The sequence below is a fragment of the Acomys minous genome (assembly GCF_964271855.1).
Source record: "Acomys minous genome assembly, chromosome: 4".
Classification (NCBI taxonomy): Eukaryota; Metazoa; Chordata; class Mammalia; order Rodentia; family Muridae; genus Acomys; species Acomys minous.
Window position 1 is genome coordinate 111,970,839 of NC_140486.1, and position 17,183 is coordinate 111,988,021.

The 17,183-nt window shown below is 45.1% G+C and overlaps 1 protein-coding gene and 1 long non-coding RNA gene across 6 annotated transcripts in view; one reads left to right on the forward strand and one right to left on the reverse strand.

Moving 5' to 3' along the window:
- Positions 1 to 7,275: 7,275 nt before the first annotated feature.
- On the reverse strand, positions 7,276 to 13,035 carry LOC311596735. Of its 3 annotated transcripts, none has more exons than XR_014778949.1 (4): positions 11,113 to 13,035; positions 8,386 to 8,490; positions 8,062 to 8,124; positions 7,276 to 7,893 (listed from the first exon to the last, which is right to left on the reverse strand). It is a non-coding gene; the product is annotated as an uncharacterized lncRNA (long non-coding RNA). The 3 variants fall into 3 exon arrangements; XR_014778950.1 differs by having other exon boundaries at positions 12,429 to 13,034; XR_014778951.1 differs by having other exon boundaries at positions 12,263 to 13,031.
- A 1,401-nt stretch (positions 13,036 to 14,436) lies between these two features.
- Positions 14,437 to 17,183, forward strand: part of ATG16L1 (autophagy related 16 like 1) — a 32,857-nt gene continuing 30,110 nt past the window's right edge. The window contains exon 1 of one of the 3 annotated variants that reach the window (XM_084780470.1): positions 14,437 to 14,700. In XM_084780470.1, coding sequence (XP_084636596.1) covers positions 14,586 to 14,700 — 115 coding nt within the window. In that variant the 5' untranslated portion in view covers positions 14,437 to 14,585. The remainder of the gene's footprint in view (positions 14,701 to 17,183) is intronic. The other 2 variants (XM_084780471.1, XM_084780472.1) reach the window with 2 other exon arrangements.

Sequence of the window (17,183 nt, forward strand, 5' to 3'; positions counted from 1 at the left end):
TCAGCATTTACTTCTCTCTGCGTACTGATTGTGGATACAATGTGACTAGCCACTCCCAGGTCCTGTCACAGTACTCCCCTCTATAATGGACTTTGCTCTTGGACTTTGAGCCGAAAGAGAGCTTCTTTCCTTTAGTTGCTTTGGCCAGAAAATATTATCAAAACAAGAAGAAATAACTAATGCTGTCTCCAGTGTGTGCTGATGTGAGAGATTGCCCTGGGCCTGGCAGGCCGTTAGGTGGGTCCCCACTCTACAGAATCGTACATAGGCCACAAGAGAGGGTTCGTAGATGTCAAAGTCTTTCTTTTAAAAGTCCTCTCCATGTTGTACTGGAGCAATAAATGTGGACACTAACGTCTATAAATAATGGCAAAGACGACCAGACATGACGTTTTGCCTGCCAGACAAGTGCTCTACCGTTGAAAGACTGAGTTGTTTTGTTTTGCTTTGCTTTGCTTTGTTTTGTTTTTTTAAGAGTCATTCATTTATTTATTATGTATACAATGTTCTGCCTGCATGTACACCTGAACGCCAGAAGAGGGCACCAGATCTCACTATAGTTGGTTGTGAGCCACCATGTGGTTGCTGGGAATTGAACTCTGGAAGAGCAGTCAGTACTCTTAACCTCTGAGCCATCTCTCCAGCCCGTTTTGTTTTTTAACACACAGTTTTATGTACTCACTGTGCAGTCAAGAATGACCTTGAACTTCTGATCCTCCTGCTTCCACGTCACTGGTGTGAGGATTATAGACTTGCGCCACCATGCCTGTTTTAGGGAGTCACACCCAGGGCCTTGAGCATGCTAGGCACACAGTCTACCAGCTGAGCTAGATCCACAACCCTTGAGTTTTCTTTTCTTTTTAAAATTACATTTATTTATTTATGTTTGTCTGTGAGTACACATGCACATTCTTGCATGTGCACACAAATGCCAAAACATGTGTGTGAAGGTCAGAGGTCAGAGTGTAGGAGTTGATTCTTTCCAGTTCCTTCTACCATGTGGATCCTGGGGAATCAAACTCAGGGTCTCAAGCTTAGTGGCAAATGCGTTTACCCACAGAGCCATCTTACCAGTAACTTGAAAGACATGCCATCTTCACCCCAATCATCTCTCAGAATGAGTGGGTTAATCCCTATGCTGGAAAAAAAAATCACACTTTTACAACTTTTACAACTGACTGACCTGGCATTGCTTGATCCTGGACAGTTATCTGCCACACTGCCACAGTTAAGCACACAGGGACCTCAATGGGTAACCTACACAGTGGCTGGCTCCTGCTTTTTCCTCTCTGAGAAAACCTCAATTTTTTTTATATCACCCCACACACACTGGGCCCACAATTTATCACTCTCACTTCAGTAGCTGACTGGCTCAGCAGGATGCTCTTATCTGGAGAGGTCTTATGAAGTTATAATTGGATGACAGCAAGGGCTGGGTCATCCAAAGCTTCTTTAAGGGTCCTCATTCTCAAGCCTGAGGCTTCAGCTGTCATGGCTGCAACTGAGGGCCACTGACCAGGCATCCCCCACCCCGTCAGTTCTAACATGAGTCCATGGGCTTCCTTATAGTCAGCTGTGTGCGTGGCAGATGGCTTCTTACAGGATACATAGAGAGAACTATAAGGCATCTATCGCCAACCCCCGAGAGCTATTCAGTACCACATCTCATCAGGGACAAAGCAGTAGTCCACACAGTCCCGGAAGAGACCACCAGATTGCTTGCTGTTAGTGGGGGGGAGGCATTTCCTTTAGACCACCTGCTTTTCTCCTGGTTGGCTCTATTTGTAGTGAGTGTAGAAGAGTAAGTAGGTTTCCCTTCACCTCTAGAGATCCTACCTACCAGGTGGGCTCTGGGATTGAACTCAGGTGGTCAAGCTTGGCAGGCAGCTTGACCTAACAGCCTGCTCAACAGGGCAGAAATATAGTCCTGTAGCTTAAGGCCTGGGCCTCACCACTCACCAGAGTGGAAGAACTGGTTGTCTTTCTGGCACACCCCCACCACCCACTTCTTGTCCAGAGCATAAAGGCCACTTCTCCTTTCCAAAACACAATCCCCTAAGTGAGGGGTTGTCCAGAATGGAGGATGGTGGGTGCCCTTAACCTTCACAGCCTGAGATTGTGTCGGATCAAGGAGATGAGACCTTGGGAATTTAAGAAAGTGAGAGGATGGAGAGAGAGGAGAGGGAGAGGGAAGAGAGGGGCTGTGTGGTTGCTCTCTCTCCACACAGGGCTTTTGCTATACTGAGGTGCAGGAAGAAGACCTGCAGCAGACACTGACACAAGTCCCCCTATCACAAGCCCAGTAAATTTATCTTCATTATCTACTTCCCTGCCTAAAATGTTCTGTTATCAAGGCAGTATGCTGGGACCGATGCTAGGCCCTTCTGCCCTGGCCTGGATTGTCTACATTATCAGGGGACCGAGGCCTGGACTTCCCTTTCATTACTGAAGAAACTACTTGTTTTTGAATATGCTTTGACAAAATTAAGAAAGACATGAAGTTTCCAAAGAATCTTTAGCTATGGGGAAGCTTGGTAAGAGACTACACAGGGATAGAAAACTCTTATTGGAAAGAAGTCTCGGACAAGCTGATGAGCTATTGCTATAGAGCCGAGCACTCCCCAACCCTCCTCAGAGAAGCCTGTCGACAACTGGACAGTGCGCAGTGAGTCGCAGACAACCCGAAATGGGGGATCCCTATCAAACCCCCGCCCCCCGGGCTCAGGAAGGGGAAAGCTCGCAAAAGCCAGAGGCGGTGAATGACTGTCAGGGAACAGCATCTTCCAGACACAGCAGGGCCGATACACATATGACCTCACGGTGACTGTGACAGCACAAATGCACATCTGTACAGGCCAACCAGATAAAGTCCCAGTGTGGAGAAAGGGAAGTAGGCAGGCAGTCTCGCTCCTAGCCAACAATGGATACCTGCTGGGAAAGGAAAAATCCATTTCCTTCAAGGGAGGGTCACAGGGAACATCAACCATGCTCTGGAGTAGTTGGCAAAACAAAACAGACTCTAGGCTTTTTTAAATGCACTCTTTATTTTGATAGTCTATGTCCTATTCGACTTTATTTCCTTTTGTAGTTTGTTTTGATTTTTGTTTTTCTTTGTTAAGAGAAAGTTGGGTGGGTAAGGAAGTGGGGAGGATCTGGGAGGAGTTAGGGGAGCGAAAGAATATGATCTAAATATATTGTATAAAAATGATTGGTTTTAAGGACAAAACGTGCAGTCATCATCAAACCCCTACCCAGATCTAGCCAAGGGACAGAACATTCTCCACAGTTAAGTGGAGACTGGGGACTGACTCTCTCAGGATCTCTGGAGCCCCATATTTGGCCATGTCCCTTTGTTGGGGAGGCCCAGTGGCACTCGGAGGAAGGATAGCGGACTACCAAGAAGAGACTTGATACCTTAGCACCATATTCAGGGGGAGGAGGTCCCCCACAGCCACAGTCATAAGGAAGGGGGATTGGGGTGAAAGTGGGAGGGAGGGAGGAATGGGAGGATGCATGGGATGGGATAGAAAATGAGATGTAATATGAATTATTTTATTTTTCAATAAAAATGTGTTATTTTTTAAAAAATGATTGGTTTTTAAAGCTGCGCCTAGTGGTGCACACCTTTAATCCCAGTACTCAAGAGGCAGAGGCAGGTGAATCACCAGTTCGAGGCCAGCCTGATCTAGAAAGCAAGTCCAGGACAGCCAAGGCTACACAAAGAAACCCTGTCTCGAACACCCCCCTCAAAAGATTGTTTTAATTAAATTATTTTTTTTTCTTGGCTGTCCTAAATTTACTTTGTAGACTAGGCTGGCCTCAAACTCACAGAGATCCACCTGCCTCTGCCTCCCTGAGTGCTGGGATTATAGGCATGTGCCATCACACCCAAGTGAAATTAAATTAATTTTTAACATAATATTTTTATTGAGTATTTTGGGAATTTCACATCATGCACGCTATCATACTCCTTTCCCAATCCTTCCATGTCTGCCCACCACCATCGTGACCCCAGAAAAAACAAAAAACAAAAAAACAAATCCAACTGCTATTATCTAAATACTCACTGGAGCATGGTTAAACTCTCAGTGGCCTGCCCATTAAATAGAGCTCACTCACTCGCCTTCCCCACCAGAAGCCATCAGTTGGGGAGCAGTAACTTCAGCATCCTTATCATAATTTTTAAGGGTTCTCTTTGATGGCTTCCTATTTAGCCTGCTACTCTGTTAGGGGTTGGGAGTTAGGGTGGGGCGTGGGGGTTGTCACAGAAGCCTTCCATGTCCTTCTTTCTCAGCTATGCATCTTTAATCATCAAAATCACTGCGAAGGTTACTTTCTCTTTATAGTTAGCAGGAGCATGGACCATGGGCTTCCACGTGGTTTCTGCAACAGCATGAACCATGAACATGGCGCCTACACGCAGTAGGACCACAGACCCAGACAAAGCCCTCAGAGGCGGCCCGGGCCATGGACATCACCATGGCCTCAGGTGGCAGTGTAGGCCACTCAGATTAGTATAACCCCCAGTTGCAGCATGGACCACAGATGTCAACATAGCTTCAGACAGCATCCCAGACAACTGCATGGCCTTGGGTGGTAACCCAAGCCACATTCCCTGGCTGCAGTAGGACCTTAGATTCAGACATGTCCTTCAGTGGCAGCACAGGGTGGACATGACCATGGCCTCAGGTGGCAAGGCAAGGCACCCACATAAGCCTGGTTCTCTTTCCATTTAAGTCTCCAGTTCCCCTCAGTCCATAGCGCATGTACTGCTCTGTTTTTCTGTCTTTCCCATCTCCCCATCACGTATTTGTTCATCACAGTGGTGCCCACTGCCCTCAGCACAAGGCAGGGTGGCCTCTATTTTTTTTTTTAAGTTTTTTTGAGGCAAGGTTTCTCTGTGTAGTCTTGGCTGTCCTGAAACTTGCTGAGGACCAGGCTGGTCTTGGACTCAGAGATTTACCTCCCAAGCGCTAGGATTAAAGGTGTCTGCCACCATGCCCATCTAAATTAAAATTTTAAAAATGGTCAGGACATAAAGTCATAGTGCCAGGTAGAGTAGCCATCGTTGACCTCATCCCTGGAGGAAGCTGTGTCCCTGGGCTTCTCCTTATACTTGGGTATCATTGTCAGATTTCATCCATGTGACAGACACCTGAAACCATTTCAGGAAGGCACGCTTTATTATTGGGTTGAGAGTTCAGCCCATGATGTTACAGAGGTTGTGACAGAGCTGTGAGGCACATCACAGGATTGGGACTCCAAGTGTGTAATTGTGTTGTCTAGCTTCCTCCTCCTGCAAACCCGTTTACCCCATCCTGGCCCCCAGATTACTGGATAGTGACACCCATATTCAAGGCAGATCTTTATCTATTAGTTAATTCTCTCGGGAAAGCCCTCATGGACACATTCAGAGTTGTTCTTTGCTAATCTAGGCATCTCTCAATGCAGTCAAGCTGACAGTTGAGTCTCGGTGGGCCGGGGGGGGGCTGTCATTAGTATATGTGTGCATATGGTATAATTGGGGGGACTGTCATTAGTATATGTGTGCATATGGTATAATTGGGGGGCTGTCATTAGTATATGTGTGCATGTGGTATAATTGGGGGGCTGTCATTAGTATATGTGTGCATATGGTATACTTGGGGGGCTGTCATTAGTATATGTGTGCATGTGGTATAATTGGGGGGCTGTCATTAGTATATGTGTGCATATGGTATAATTGGGGGGGCTGTCATTAGTATATGTGTGCATATGGTATAATTGGGGGCTGTCATTAGTATATGTGTGCATATGGTATAATTGGGGGGCTGTCATTAGTATATGTGTGCATATGGTATAATTGGGGGGCTGTCATTAGTATATGTGTGCATGTGGTATAATTGGGGGCTGTCATTAGTATATGTGTGCATATGGTATAATTGGGGGGGCTGTCATTAGTATATGTGTGCATATGGTATAATTGGGGGGCTGTCATTAGTATATGTGTGCATATGGTATAATTGGGGGGCTGTCATTAGTATATGTGTGCATATGGTATAATTGGGGGGCTGTCATTAGTATATGTGTGCATATGGTATAATTGGAGGGGCTGTCAGTATATGTGTGCATATGGTATAATTGGAGGGGCTGTCATTAGTATATGTGTGCATATGGTATAATTGGGGGCTGTCATTAGTATATGTGTGCATGTGGTATAATTGGGGGGCTGTCATTAGTATATGTGTGCATATGGTATAATTGGGGGTTGTCATTAGTATATGTGTGCATGTGGTATAATTGGGGGGCTGTCATTAGTATATGTGTGCATGTGGTATAATTGGGGGGCTGTCATTAGTATATGTGTGCATATGGTATAATTGAGGGGCTGTCATTAGTATATGTGTGCATATGGTATAATTGGGGGGCTGTCATTAGTATATGTGTGCATATGGTATAATTGGAGGGGCTGTCATTAGTATATGTGTGCATGTGGTATAATTGGGGGGCTGTCATTAGTATATGTGTGCATATGGTATAATTGGGGGCTGTCATTAGTATATGTGTGCATGTGGTATAATTGGGGGCTGTCATTAGTATATGTGTGCATGTGGTATAATTGAGGGGCTGTCATTAGTATATGTGTGCATGTGGTATAATTGGAGGGGCTGTCATTAGTATATGTGTGCATATGGTATAATTGGGGGCTGTCATTAGTATATGTGTGCATATGGTATAATTGGGGGCTGTCATTAGTATATGTGTGCATATGGTATAATTGGGGGCTGTCATTAGTATATGTGTGCATATGGTATAATTGGAGGGGCTGTCATTAGTATATGTGTGCATATGGTATAATTGGGGGCTGTCATTAGTATATGTGTGCATATGGTATAATTGGGGGCTGTCATTAGTATATGTGTGCATATGGTATAATTGGGGGGCTGTCATTAGTATATGTGTGCATATGGTATAATTGGGGGCTGTCATTAGTATATGTGTGCATATGGTATAATTGGGGGCTGTCATTAGTATATGTGTGCATATGGTATAATTGGGGGGCTGTCATTAGTATATGTTTGCATATGGTATAATTGGGGGCTGTCATTAGTATATGTGTGCATATGGTATAATTGGGGGCTGTCATTAGTATATGTGTGCATATGGTATAATTGGGGGCTGTCATTAGTATATGTGTGCATATGGTATAATTGGGGGGCTGTCATTAGTATATGTGTGCATATGGTATAATTGGGGGCTGTCATTAGTATATACGCATATGGTATAATGCAGGCACACATGTGTATAATGCAGACACGCATGTGTATGTAGGCATACAAAGGCTAGAAGTCACCCTTGCGTGTCTTCTTTTATCATCCTCCGCCTTATTTTTTGAGACAAGGGCTCTCAGTGAGCCTGGAGCTCACCATACGGCAATACTGGTTGGCCAATGAGTGTCAGGGTCCACTTGTCCCCTTTTGCCCGCCACCCCTAACCCTAGTGCTTGGGTTTTAGGTGTACACAGTGTGTCCAGCTTTTCTGCACAGACTTGAGGGTTCCAAATTCTGAGAGCTCCTTGAGCTTAAGTGTCAGCACTTCACTGACTGAGCTACCTTCCCTACCCAGCAATCAAGAGTAACTGCCACATTAGGCATTCTAATTTACAAAGCATCTCGACAAGTTGCTATCTCAACTCTGAGTCTTATTAAAAGCAAATGTCAACTTGACCGCTAAACAAAGGACCATATCTCATGGCATATGATATTTCAATATTAAATTGTTGAATCTTCTCCTGTTGCTGCACTTTCTGGTTCTGCCACATGAGAGTGCAGTGTTGGTAAGACGCACTGTGGAGCTATAAATATCTCATGACTCATCTGAACAGCCCGTTTTGAAATGGTGTCCCTTCATTTTCTGTTTAGGAATAAAAGAAAAAAATAGCTTCAACATATGGCAACAACAGTATTTTCTAATATTCTAGGTTATTTTCATTTTCCTAATTATAACTTATAGTTTACAATTTTTTAAAAAATTCAGTAACTCACCAGCAAATACTATCATTTAAAACAGACTTTGACTTACTCATGTGATCTCAGCTCTAGAAACTCCTGAGTTTTAGACAAGGAAGGCTGTTCACACAGAGTGCTAGAGAGAAGAACAACAGGTCAGCCTTGGTCATCACTTGCAAGTGGAAAAGACTGTTAGTGACTGCCATGTTGTCTACCTAACCATGGCTCGCCTGCTGTAATAGTGGTAGGTGACAGGTAAGAAGAATGCCCCCCCAAAAAATCCAGACCATGCATGAAGCCAGAAGGGAGGAGACTGTTACCAAAAGGGCAAGGGAAGGAGAGCTGGGCAGCCCAAGGAGGAGCGTGCTCTACAAACCCCTTCTGGGAACTCTCTTACCTCTCCAGATGAGCCCTCAAGGAAGACCAGCCCATCTTCTTGCCACACTGGTTGTTAGGCAGGGGCACCTGCTGCTCCATCAAAGTCCTTTCCTGTGAGTTAACACTGAAGCACAAATATTAGGGGAGCCATTGATCCACCATGAGGATGGGAAGACTTGATAACAAAAATAGCAGGACCGGCCAGGTGTGGTGGCGCACGCCTTTAATCCCAGCACTCGGGAGGCAGAGGCAGGAGGATCAATGTGAGTTCGAAGCCAGCCTGGTCTACAGAGTGAGGAGGAAAAAAAAAAAAGCAGGACCGCAGGCAAAAGGGAAGGGAAGCAGCACATTGAAGAAAAAGATGCCAACATTCTGGCCGATCTGCATCCAGGTTGCAGAGATTCCTGGGGGCCAATCTCACGCCTGCTTCACAGCACCCTGAACCTGGACCATTGTCTCTCATTCACATTAAGGTAGGCATATTATGCATCTACCATTGGCCATGAAAAGCATTCCAGAACTTTATACTACCTCAATCCCAAACAAACAAAAGCAAAGAATTTGTCAAACAGATAAACTGGTAAGTTTTGACATAACAGTTCATGCTATATCTGAGCTCTGCCACTTACCAAGCATCTCTTTATGTCTGTTTCCCCATCTACAAAAATGGCATATTAATAATTACCTGGACCACAATGTTGTGAGAAAAAAAGATGAATTCACTCTAAGAAAATAGTGCCTGGTGTGCATAAAGCACTCAACAAAATTAACCACTATTCACAGAAGGAGAAAGCAAGAGTTATTAAAGGAAATACTGTGATTTCCATAAAGGCTAAAAAACAATGAGAGTCCCCTATTCTGCCAAGAGTCAAAGTCCCAACTTGTTAGAATGCCAACTTCTTAGATGGGGCTGGAAAGATGGCTCACTAGTTAAAAGCACTTGCTGCTCTTGCAAAGCACCTGGGCTCAGTTCCTAGCACCAACATGGTGGCTCACAACTCTGTAACTCCAGGAGATCCGACGCTGTCCTGACCTCCAAGGGCATATACATGGTGCATATAATATACATGCAGGCAAACCACTTATACACATCAAATCAATATATGTAGAAAGTTAAAACAGCAGCCAGCATGCAGAGGCGATAACAAGGACTCCCTCTAAGGGGGCTACATGCCATCAAGTGCTGATGGTGCCATCTTGGCTGGTTTTAGATATGCAATCTGCAAGCCAAGGCATGGTTATAAACCTATCATACACTTGAAACATAAAGAATTCAAATTCTAGGACAACCTGAGATTTAGGTTGAAACTGTCTCAACAGCAACAACAAACAAGTATGCAGTCTGGCAACAGGAATTTGGACATGAGTTTTAGGACAGGAGTTCTGTGTGCAAGGATTCTTCACGATGAAATGACTTGCTTTTTGCATGTATCTGTGAAATCAGTAATGCTAAGGACAAAAGAAAGCAGAGGGAGTGAAAAAGCCAAGTGATGAATGTCTGTAAAGAAGTCCCATTATTGACATGGGTCAGGGGACATGTCTTGGTGTGTCTAAAATGCTGTGTAAGTTGGTTTCATGGCAAACATTAGGTTTCTCTAACAGCTTCTAGGGGTAAACAACACACAGTTAATACAATAACACAGTCCCCTTCATTTGTTTCTATTTGGATGATATATTTTGAAGAAGAGTTAAAAAGAAATGAAAATAAAGAGGAAGAAGTAAAATTCGGAGATTGCCAACCATGGTGTGCATACATTTAATCCCAGCAATCCAGAGGCAGAGGAAAGCAGATCTTTGAGTTCAATACTATATAGTAAGGTCTATATAGTGAGGTCCAGCCCAGCTAATGCTACGTAGTGAGACCTTGTATCAAAACAAACACAGGAACTGTGTTTTTAAAGAGAAAGATAAAAGCAAGAGGATTAAAAGGGAACAGAAGAGAGTGGACGCTCTAGGAATTTACTGCCATCATGTTTCATTCAATAAGTAACATACAAGCAGGCCTCCCCTAAAGAGAGGTCCTGGAAGCCAGGACCCACTCCTAGAATGTCTTTATCTCCCTGCTCATCCCTAAGCTTGATCCACAATGGGACTGAACTATTTTCATTTGCTTATTAAAAGACAAAGGGAAGCCAGGCATGGTGGTGCACTCCCTTAATCCCAGTACTTGGGAGGCAGAGGCAGGCGGATCGCTGTGAGTTCGAGGCCATCCTGGCCTACAAAGCGAGTCCAGGACAGCCAAGGCTACACAGAGAAACACTATCTTGAAAATGAAGACAAAGGAAATTCAGACAACAGAAAGAGAAAGGAAAACAGCATGCAAGGCTGAAGACTGATCTGGAACTTTTCAAGGTTGGAGAGTAAGTGATGGACCCCACAGATAAGATGAGGCATCAGGGCCATCACCCTAACATGATAGTCATTACCATCTTCTTCAGAAACAATTATGGCTACTTATGAGCATCTTTCGAGACTGGCTCTTGGGTACTCCCTAGTGAAATCCCCTGCCAGCTATATTTAGTTCTGCCTCAGATGCACGTGGATTTGGGAGGTGATGCACAGAGTACACACAGTATGGATGAGTCACTGAAGGGGATCTTCATCTATGAAGCTGTGGGGAAGTCATCCTTATGGGGACTTCCCAGAAGTCGTTGGTTTTGGTAATATAGCTGTTTTCGGGTCATCTACACTCCTGTAACTCCTCACCCATGCTCTGTTAGCAAGCCCAAAAACCTCATGGGCTTACCAAGCTGGGCTTTGGTGAGATCATTACTGTGGTCTGTCCTTGGTACCTTATCTGGAGAGTGCCTAGAAAAAGTCACACAACATATGCTTGGAATGAGAATCTTCTGCAAATTCTCAGCAGTAGGAATGATGCCACTGAATATCTATTATGCAAAAGCAGGCAGTGCTTTGTCTCCGTGAAAGCAGACGTTCCATAAAGTGCCTTAGTAAGTGGTGCTCCTTCCGCTTCCGTGAGCAAATCTGTGCTGATTATCATGTTGCTGCAAGAGCTGGGAGATACTTCATGTTCGGCTCTACACCCATGATGGGCAGTCAGAATCCATTTCACACATGCTGCTTCCTACCAAAGCATGCTGAATCCTGAAGACACTCGTTATTTACCAGAACAGAGAAGAATCTCTTCAGATCTGTTCTGAGCCACCAGAAGATTCTGGCAGCCCTGTTTCCTGCTGCTTTCTGCTACTCATCTCTGGTCCATTTGCTTCCGTTGGAGCCTAAAAAAAACGCACCAAGGCCTCCCACCGCTACCTAAGATGCCCTCCCTACTGGCTAATTTGCAGATGAAGTACCGATTATTTACATTTGCTTTCTAGCCCTGTGTAGTGGCACATGCTTTCAATATTACCTCTCGGGAGGCAGAGGCAGGCTGATCTCTAAATTCAGGGCCGGCTTGGTCAACATAAAGAGATCCAGGACAGCCAGAGCTACGTAATGAGACACTGTCTCTACATAGTGAGACCCTATCTCTAAAAACAAAACAAAAAAAAAACAAAAAAAACCCAAAATAAAATAACATTTGTTTGTTCTATGGGTTCCAGTTGAGCTGAACTGGGCCAGCTGGATGAGACACCAGGTGAGTGAGTGGTTAAGGGCACTGTACTGGCATCCTGCTGCTTATATTTGCACCCAGGTCTAACTGGGCTTCTTCAGGCAAGTACTTAATAAGCAGGCTGCATACTGCTTTTTCTACAAGCAACTGGCAATGAATCTACAATAATTTAGCCAATCTCTTCAAGTTGGAAAAACCACCTCTAACTTTACACTATTGTTAGCAATGCTATGAGAAACATGTTTTTGCATATGGTCATGCGTCAAAATATTATTTGACATAACTTCAAATGGATGCTGGCTGGGCTAATTAGTAAACCTACCAATTATGTTTTAATTATATCCCTGTCAGAAAATTGTCATTGTTAGTTGTCAAGATCTGATGCTATGGTCTTTTGTAGTGGCTGTCACTGTTAGAGTCTGAGATGTTCATGGTGGCTTTCAGGACCTGTTTTTCCATTTACTTCCCTGCAGGAGGAAATTGCTTACATCTCTGATTCCCATGGGTCCTTTTGATGCCTCCAGAGTAACTGCTACTGGAGTGTCCTTACTACAGATCTAGAACCTGATTGTTCTCCTCTGTTCCATGTTTGTCCTGCAAGGATTTCTTAACTGCCTATGAACAGTCTTCTTACTAGAAGAGTCTCTGACATTCTGTCCCCCTTCTGTGACCTCCTACATTGTGATATTCCATTATTTTTAAATTGCATCTTATTCACTTATTATATTGTACATGCATATATGCATATATTCACATGTGTATGTGTTTGCATGTGTGGAGGTCAGCGGACAATTGGCTGGAGTCAGTTATCTCCTTCTACTGTATGGGTCCTGGGAATTGGACTCAGGTAATCAGGATCGGCAACAATTGCCCTTACCCACTGAGCCATTTCCTTGGTCCTCCTTACAATTTTACTAGTCTCCTAAAAGCAATGTATTCACTAGTCTGTTAAAGGCAATGGCATTCACAGTCCTATTGAGCTTATCAACCAAAGCCACCTTTTTAAGGGTCAGTGCATCATCAGTTTCTCCCTTCTGACAGTATTAGCTGCCCTCTGAGGCTCCTGGGAGTCTAATGGTGGGCAGAAACTGTGGTTCGTTGTTTGCTTTTTTTTTTTTTTTTTTAGCTCTTGTTTTCACCCATCTCCTCCAGTGGTGGGGGGTATTTCTAAGGTCAGTGGTTCCGGGTGCAGGGGTACATGACTGTATTTAGTCTCAGCTACTCCACAGGCAGGTACAAGAATATTTGGTAGAATGCAACATGTGGGAAGAATCTAGAAGAAAAAGGTCTTAGAAGACATCTTAAGCCCCTACTCCTAATTTTGTACAGCTTGAGAAGCCATCATGAAACCATGGCCCAATTTCATAATAAAACTTCAACTGTTTGTAAATCAAACAAACAGACTCTCCCCACAGGTCAATCTTACGGAGACATTTTCTCAATGGAGGTTCACAACACAAAAACTAGCACAGCGTCCAGAAAGCTACAACAGTAATTTGGAAGCCATGTCTCCTGATGATCACAATACCCCATGTGCTTAAACGTTCTTGAGCCTGCAGGTATCTCTCCTAGCTAACAAAAAACTAAGGCCCGCGGGAGGGGGGAGCGGGGGGTGGGGGGAGGACATTTTACCATGTGTGTATATATTCACAAAGGGTCTGCATTCCTCCAGCCAACCCCTGTGGGTGTTTCTGGAAAATCGGAAGTAGTACCCTAAAGGAGGGACCAGTTTTTCATGACTTGGGAAGGGAAAGGGATGCCTTACTCTATGAATTATGCTACCCACCTCCTTTTCTTATTGTCTTTAAAATCCCTAACAGAGACACCTTTTGAAACAGTCCGCTCCTCTCTCTTTAGCGTGTTTACTTTGCTAAACTGACTTATTTCCTTTGAGAGCGTAAGAATCTAAAGACCAAAAGGATGGTTAAGAGCCAAGGAGTTTGAGACTAGCCTAGAAAGCACCATAGACGCATGCGCAAAAACACTCAGTTGACCGCCCACCTAACAGCAGTGCGGGTAGGCTTTGGTGGGAGATGTGTTGATAGCTGAGACGGAAATTGCACTCCATAGCTTTTCACAGTCCTGTTAAGCACCGTTACTGTCCCCGTTTTACAGGTTAGAGATCTAATGCTTAAGGGAACTGTCACTCAACTACAACCAGTCACCTAACAGGAGAGTGACCCTCACTTCTGAGCTGAAATAAAGAAAAACAGGCCGACAAAGGGGGGGGGAGGGGGGAAAGGTAAAAGAAGCAAGAAAACAGACACCAGCGGACAAAACAGCCCCTTCCCTGTCTCCTTCCGCGAAGCCAGGGCGCCTCACAGCGGCTGCCTCTCGTCACCGACACTTCCGGCTTCAGGATTGCGTCATTTGAGAGCGCCCCGCGACGCCCCCGGCCGCGAGCTTGCGCGTCGCCTACGACGTCCCGCAACGAGGCGGGTCTTCCGGCCTTGTCCAAAATAATTTCCGGCAGGGACCGGAAAAAAAAAAAATCATCCCGGATAGCCTTGGGGGTGTCCTGTGCGTGGAGGTGAGGTTCCGGCGCCGGCCCCTGTCCGCCCGCCGCTTGCTGCACGCTGCAGCCTGCAGCCTCCAGTGTCGGCGCGGGTCAGCGGCGGCCTTGAGGCGCCCGGGCAGCGGTCGGCATGTCGTCGGGCCTCCGCGCCGCAGATTTTCCCCGCTGGAAGCGCCACATCGCGGAAGAACTGAGGCGCCGGGACCGGCTGCAGAGGCAGGCGTTCGAGGAGATCATTCTGCAGTGTGAGCCGCACGCGCCGGCCCCGGGGTGGGGAGCGGCGCGGCAGCGGGAACCCCCCCCCCCCCGCGCCCCCAGGCCGAGCCCCGGCCCCGCCCGCGTGCCAGCGCGCATGGCGGCCTCTGCGGAGACCTTGTGCCCCGCACGCCCCAAGTTCAGCGCTTTCCTTCTTTGACTTAAAACCTTAGAAGGGATCGTAGAGGGTTCCTCTTCCGCGTTCTTTACACGGGCATTGTTTGTGGTTGTAAATCTCGACAAGCCACTCGGCGTGGATGCATTTAGGTAGTCAAGCTCCAAAAGCATCCTGCCCATAAGGGATCAAGTTCGACAGAGACAATGACTTTAAGCATTAACTTGAGAGATGAACATTCTCTTCGGAGTGCTGTGAAAGGCGTGTTGTTTTGGTTTTTTTCTTTTTAATTTCTCAGGGCCCCTCCATACTTTTTGTACATATTTTGAGTTTTATGAGTTGTCTATTAGATCATAGCCTTTGCTGTAATTGAAAGCCTTAGATGAGAGAGAAGTAGTTTCTTTGCGATCTTGAGGATCCAGAATATCTTTTGTATTCTGAGTGTTTTTTGTTTTTTGGGGTTTTTTTTTTTGGTCTTGTTTTTTGTTTTTTGAGACAGGGCTTCCCTTTGTAGCCCAGACGAGCCTCAAACTCACAGAGATCCACCTGCCTCTATTTCCCGACTGCCGGGATTCAGGGCCTTTGCCACCATGCCCAGCCTATCTCTTTGTATTAAGGTGGGTTCTCCCGAGCATTCTCGTGCTTCGTGTTCCCAATTTTGCCAATCTGTTTGACAGTTGAGCGAAGAAATTGTCACTCGTCGGTCCTAAGGTCCCGACATCTGCTTTCTGAGATAACCTGGGCAAAGTCTTCCTAAGGTTTTGTGAACAGTGGGATTCGAAATAATCAATACTGTTTGCGTTCTCATTGAGATGAATCAGTAGTCTTCAGGCTTATCTGCACATTAGAATCATCTGGGTGATCTTTTTAAAAAATTGAAAATCAAAGACAGCTCAGACTAATTAAGCCAGTATAAATGGCAGAGCTTAATTAAGTATAGTTTTTGTTATGCTTCCTGAATGGTTCTGATTTGCATACAGAGTTTGAGCACTTTGTTAAGTAATTGGCATGTAAACACCATCTTATGATAAAACACAAATGTCAGGTGCTCATAATCTCCGAGACAGAGTGGGTCGTTTTTCTAATTTCAAAACTGGATATCCTATTGGTAGGAGAGTGTAGAACCTTCTGAATGGTCAGAGATGGGGAGTATTTTAAATAAAGATTCTTTCCAGGTTCTGAAGGGCTGAACTGAGATGAATTTCAGGTGACCGGGTCCTTAAATAATACTGAACTTCAAGCAGGGAAAGCTGGGACATTTAGCAACAACCACAAAAGAAAAAAAATTTCTTGTATTATAGACCTCAGAGGGTGGAATCCGAGCTTGCTAGGTTAGTGAAGGCACGAGATGGAAGATAAAACTGTGACTTAGGACGCTAGTACTACTGTCCCACCCTACTGTAGGCTGTTGGATGCTGGCATTTGTCAGTTTACAGAAGGTGCTGGAGAGCATGTACGGTGGCTGGTCAGTGCTACCGGGGCAGCCTTCATGGTCCTACTGAAAGAGAGTAAGTATCTTTAGTCAGTCGAGTTAAGGAATGTCTATTTGAGGAGTCAGGAGAAGAGAAAACAGTATGAGAGGCTGGCAGAGCAGGTTGGACGGACAGCCTTTGCTTGCTTAAATCTTTCTTTATAGGCCAGGACATTGAGCATATCTGTAGGCGTGTATTAAATCTACTTTATTTGGTTTCTTATATCTCTTTCTCCCTTCTCCTCCCCAATCGCTTCCAACATGCCAGCACCAGTTAGGAAAGAAAGTAGGGAGAGGGCCGGGTTCTCCTTAGCTGTTTCCTGTTGGTTAGGGTCATTGGGTCCCGTGGGGAAAGTCCAATCTTTGTTTCAGGATGTCTCCAACTTCTCATCAAACTGCAGCAACAGCAACCAGGAGCATCCCTGACCCCCAATCCCCATGCCTGGCTCTGGCATTTATTTCCTCTCAGAGTCTTGTGCAGCTGGCCATGCCCCTCTCAGGGCCTGCACACAGGCAAATAATCTGCTACTGTGGACAGTCTAAAGCAGCCTCATATCCTACACCTGAGATTAAAACACAAACATATTTGTATGACATAAGAGTTTTTAAAGACACCAAAGTGTCCTGTTCACATATCTTTTCCTGTTTGACTATTACCTAATTCATTCTAACCTTTGCAAGCTGGTCAATTCTGACCATCCATCTTGTATTCCCTTTGTAGTTCCTGTCTGAGCCTGAAGAAAAACATGAAGAGAGGCCTTATGTAGGCATAGGCTTTCTTATGTAGGAGGAAACCCTTATGAAGGACCCCTCTTAGATACCTACCTACCCACCCTTATCACAGGTGTGTCCGTCTGTGGTGAAACTAAATGGCACTAGATTTTAAA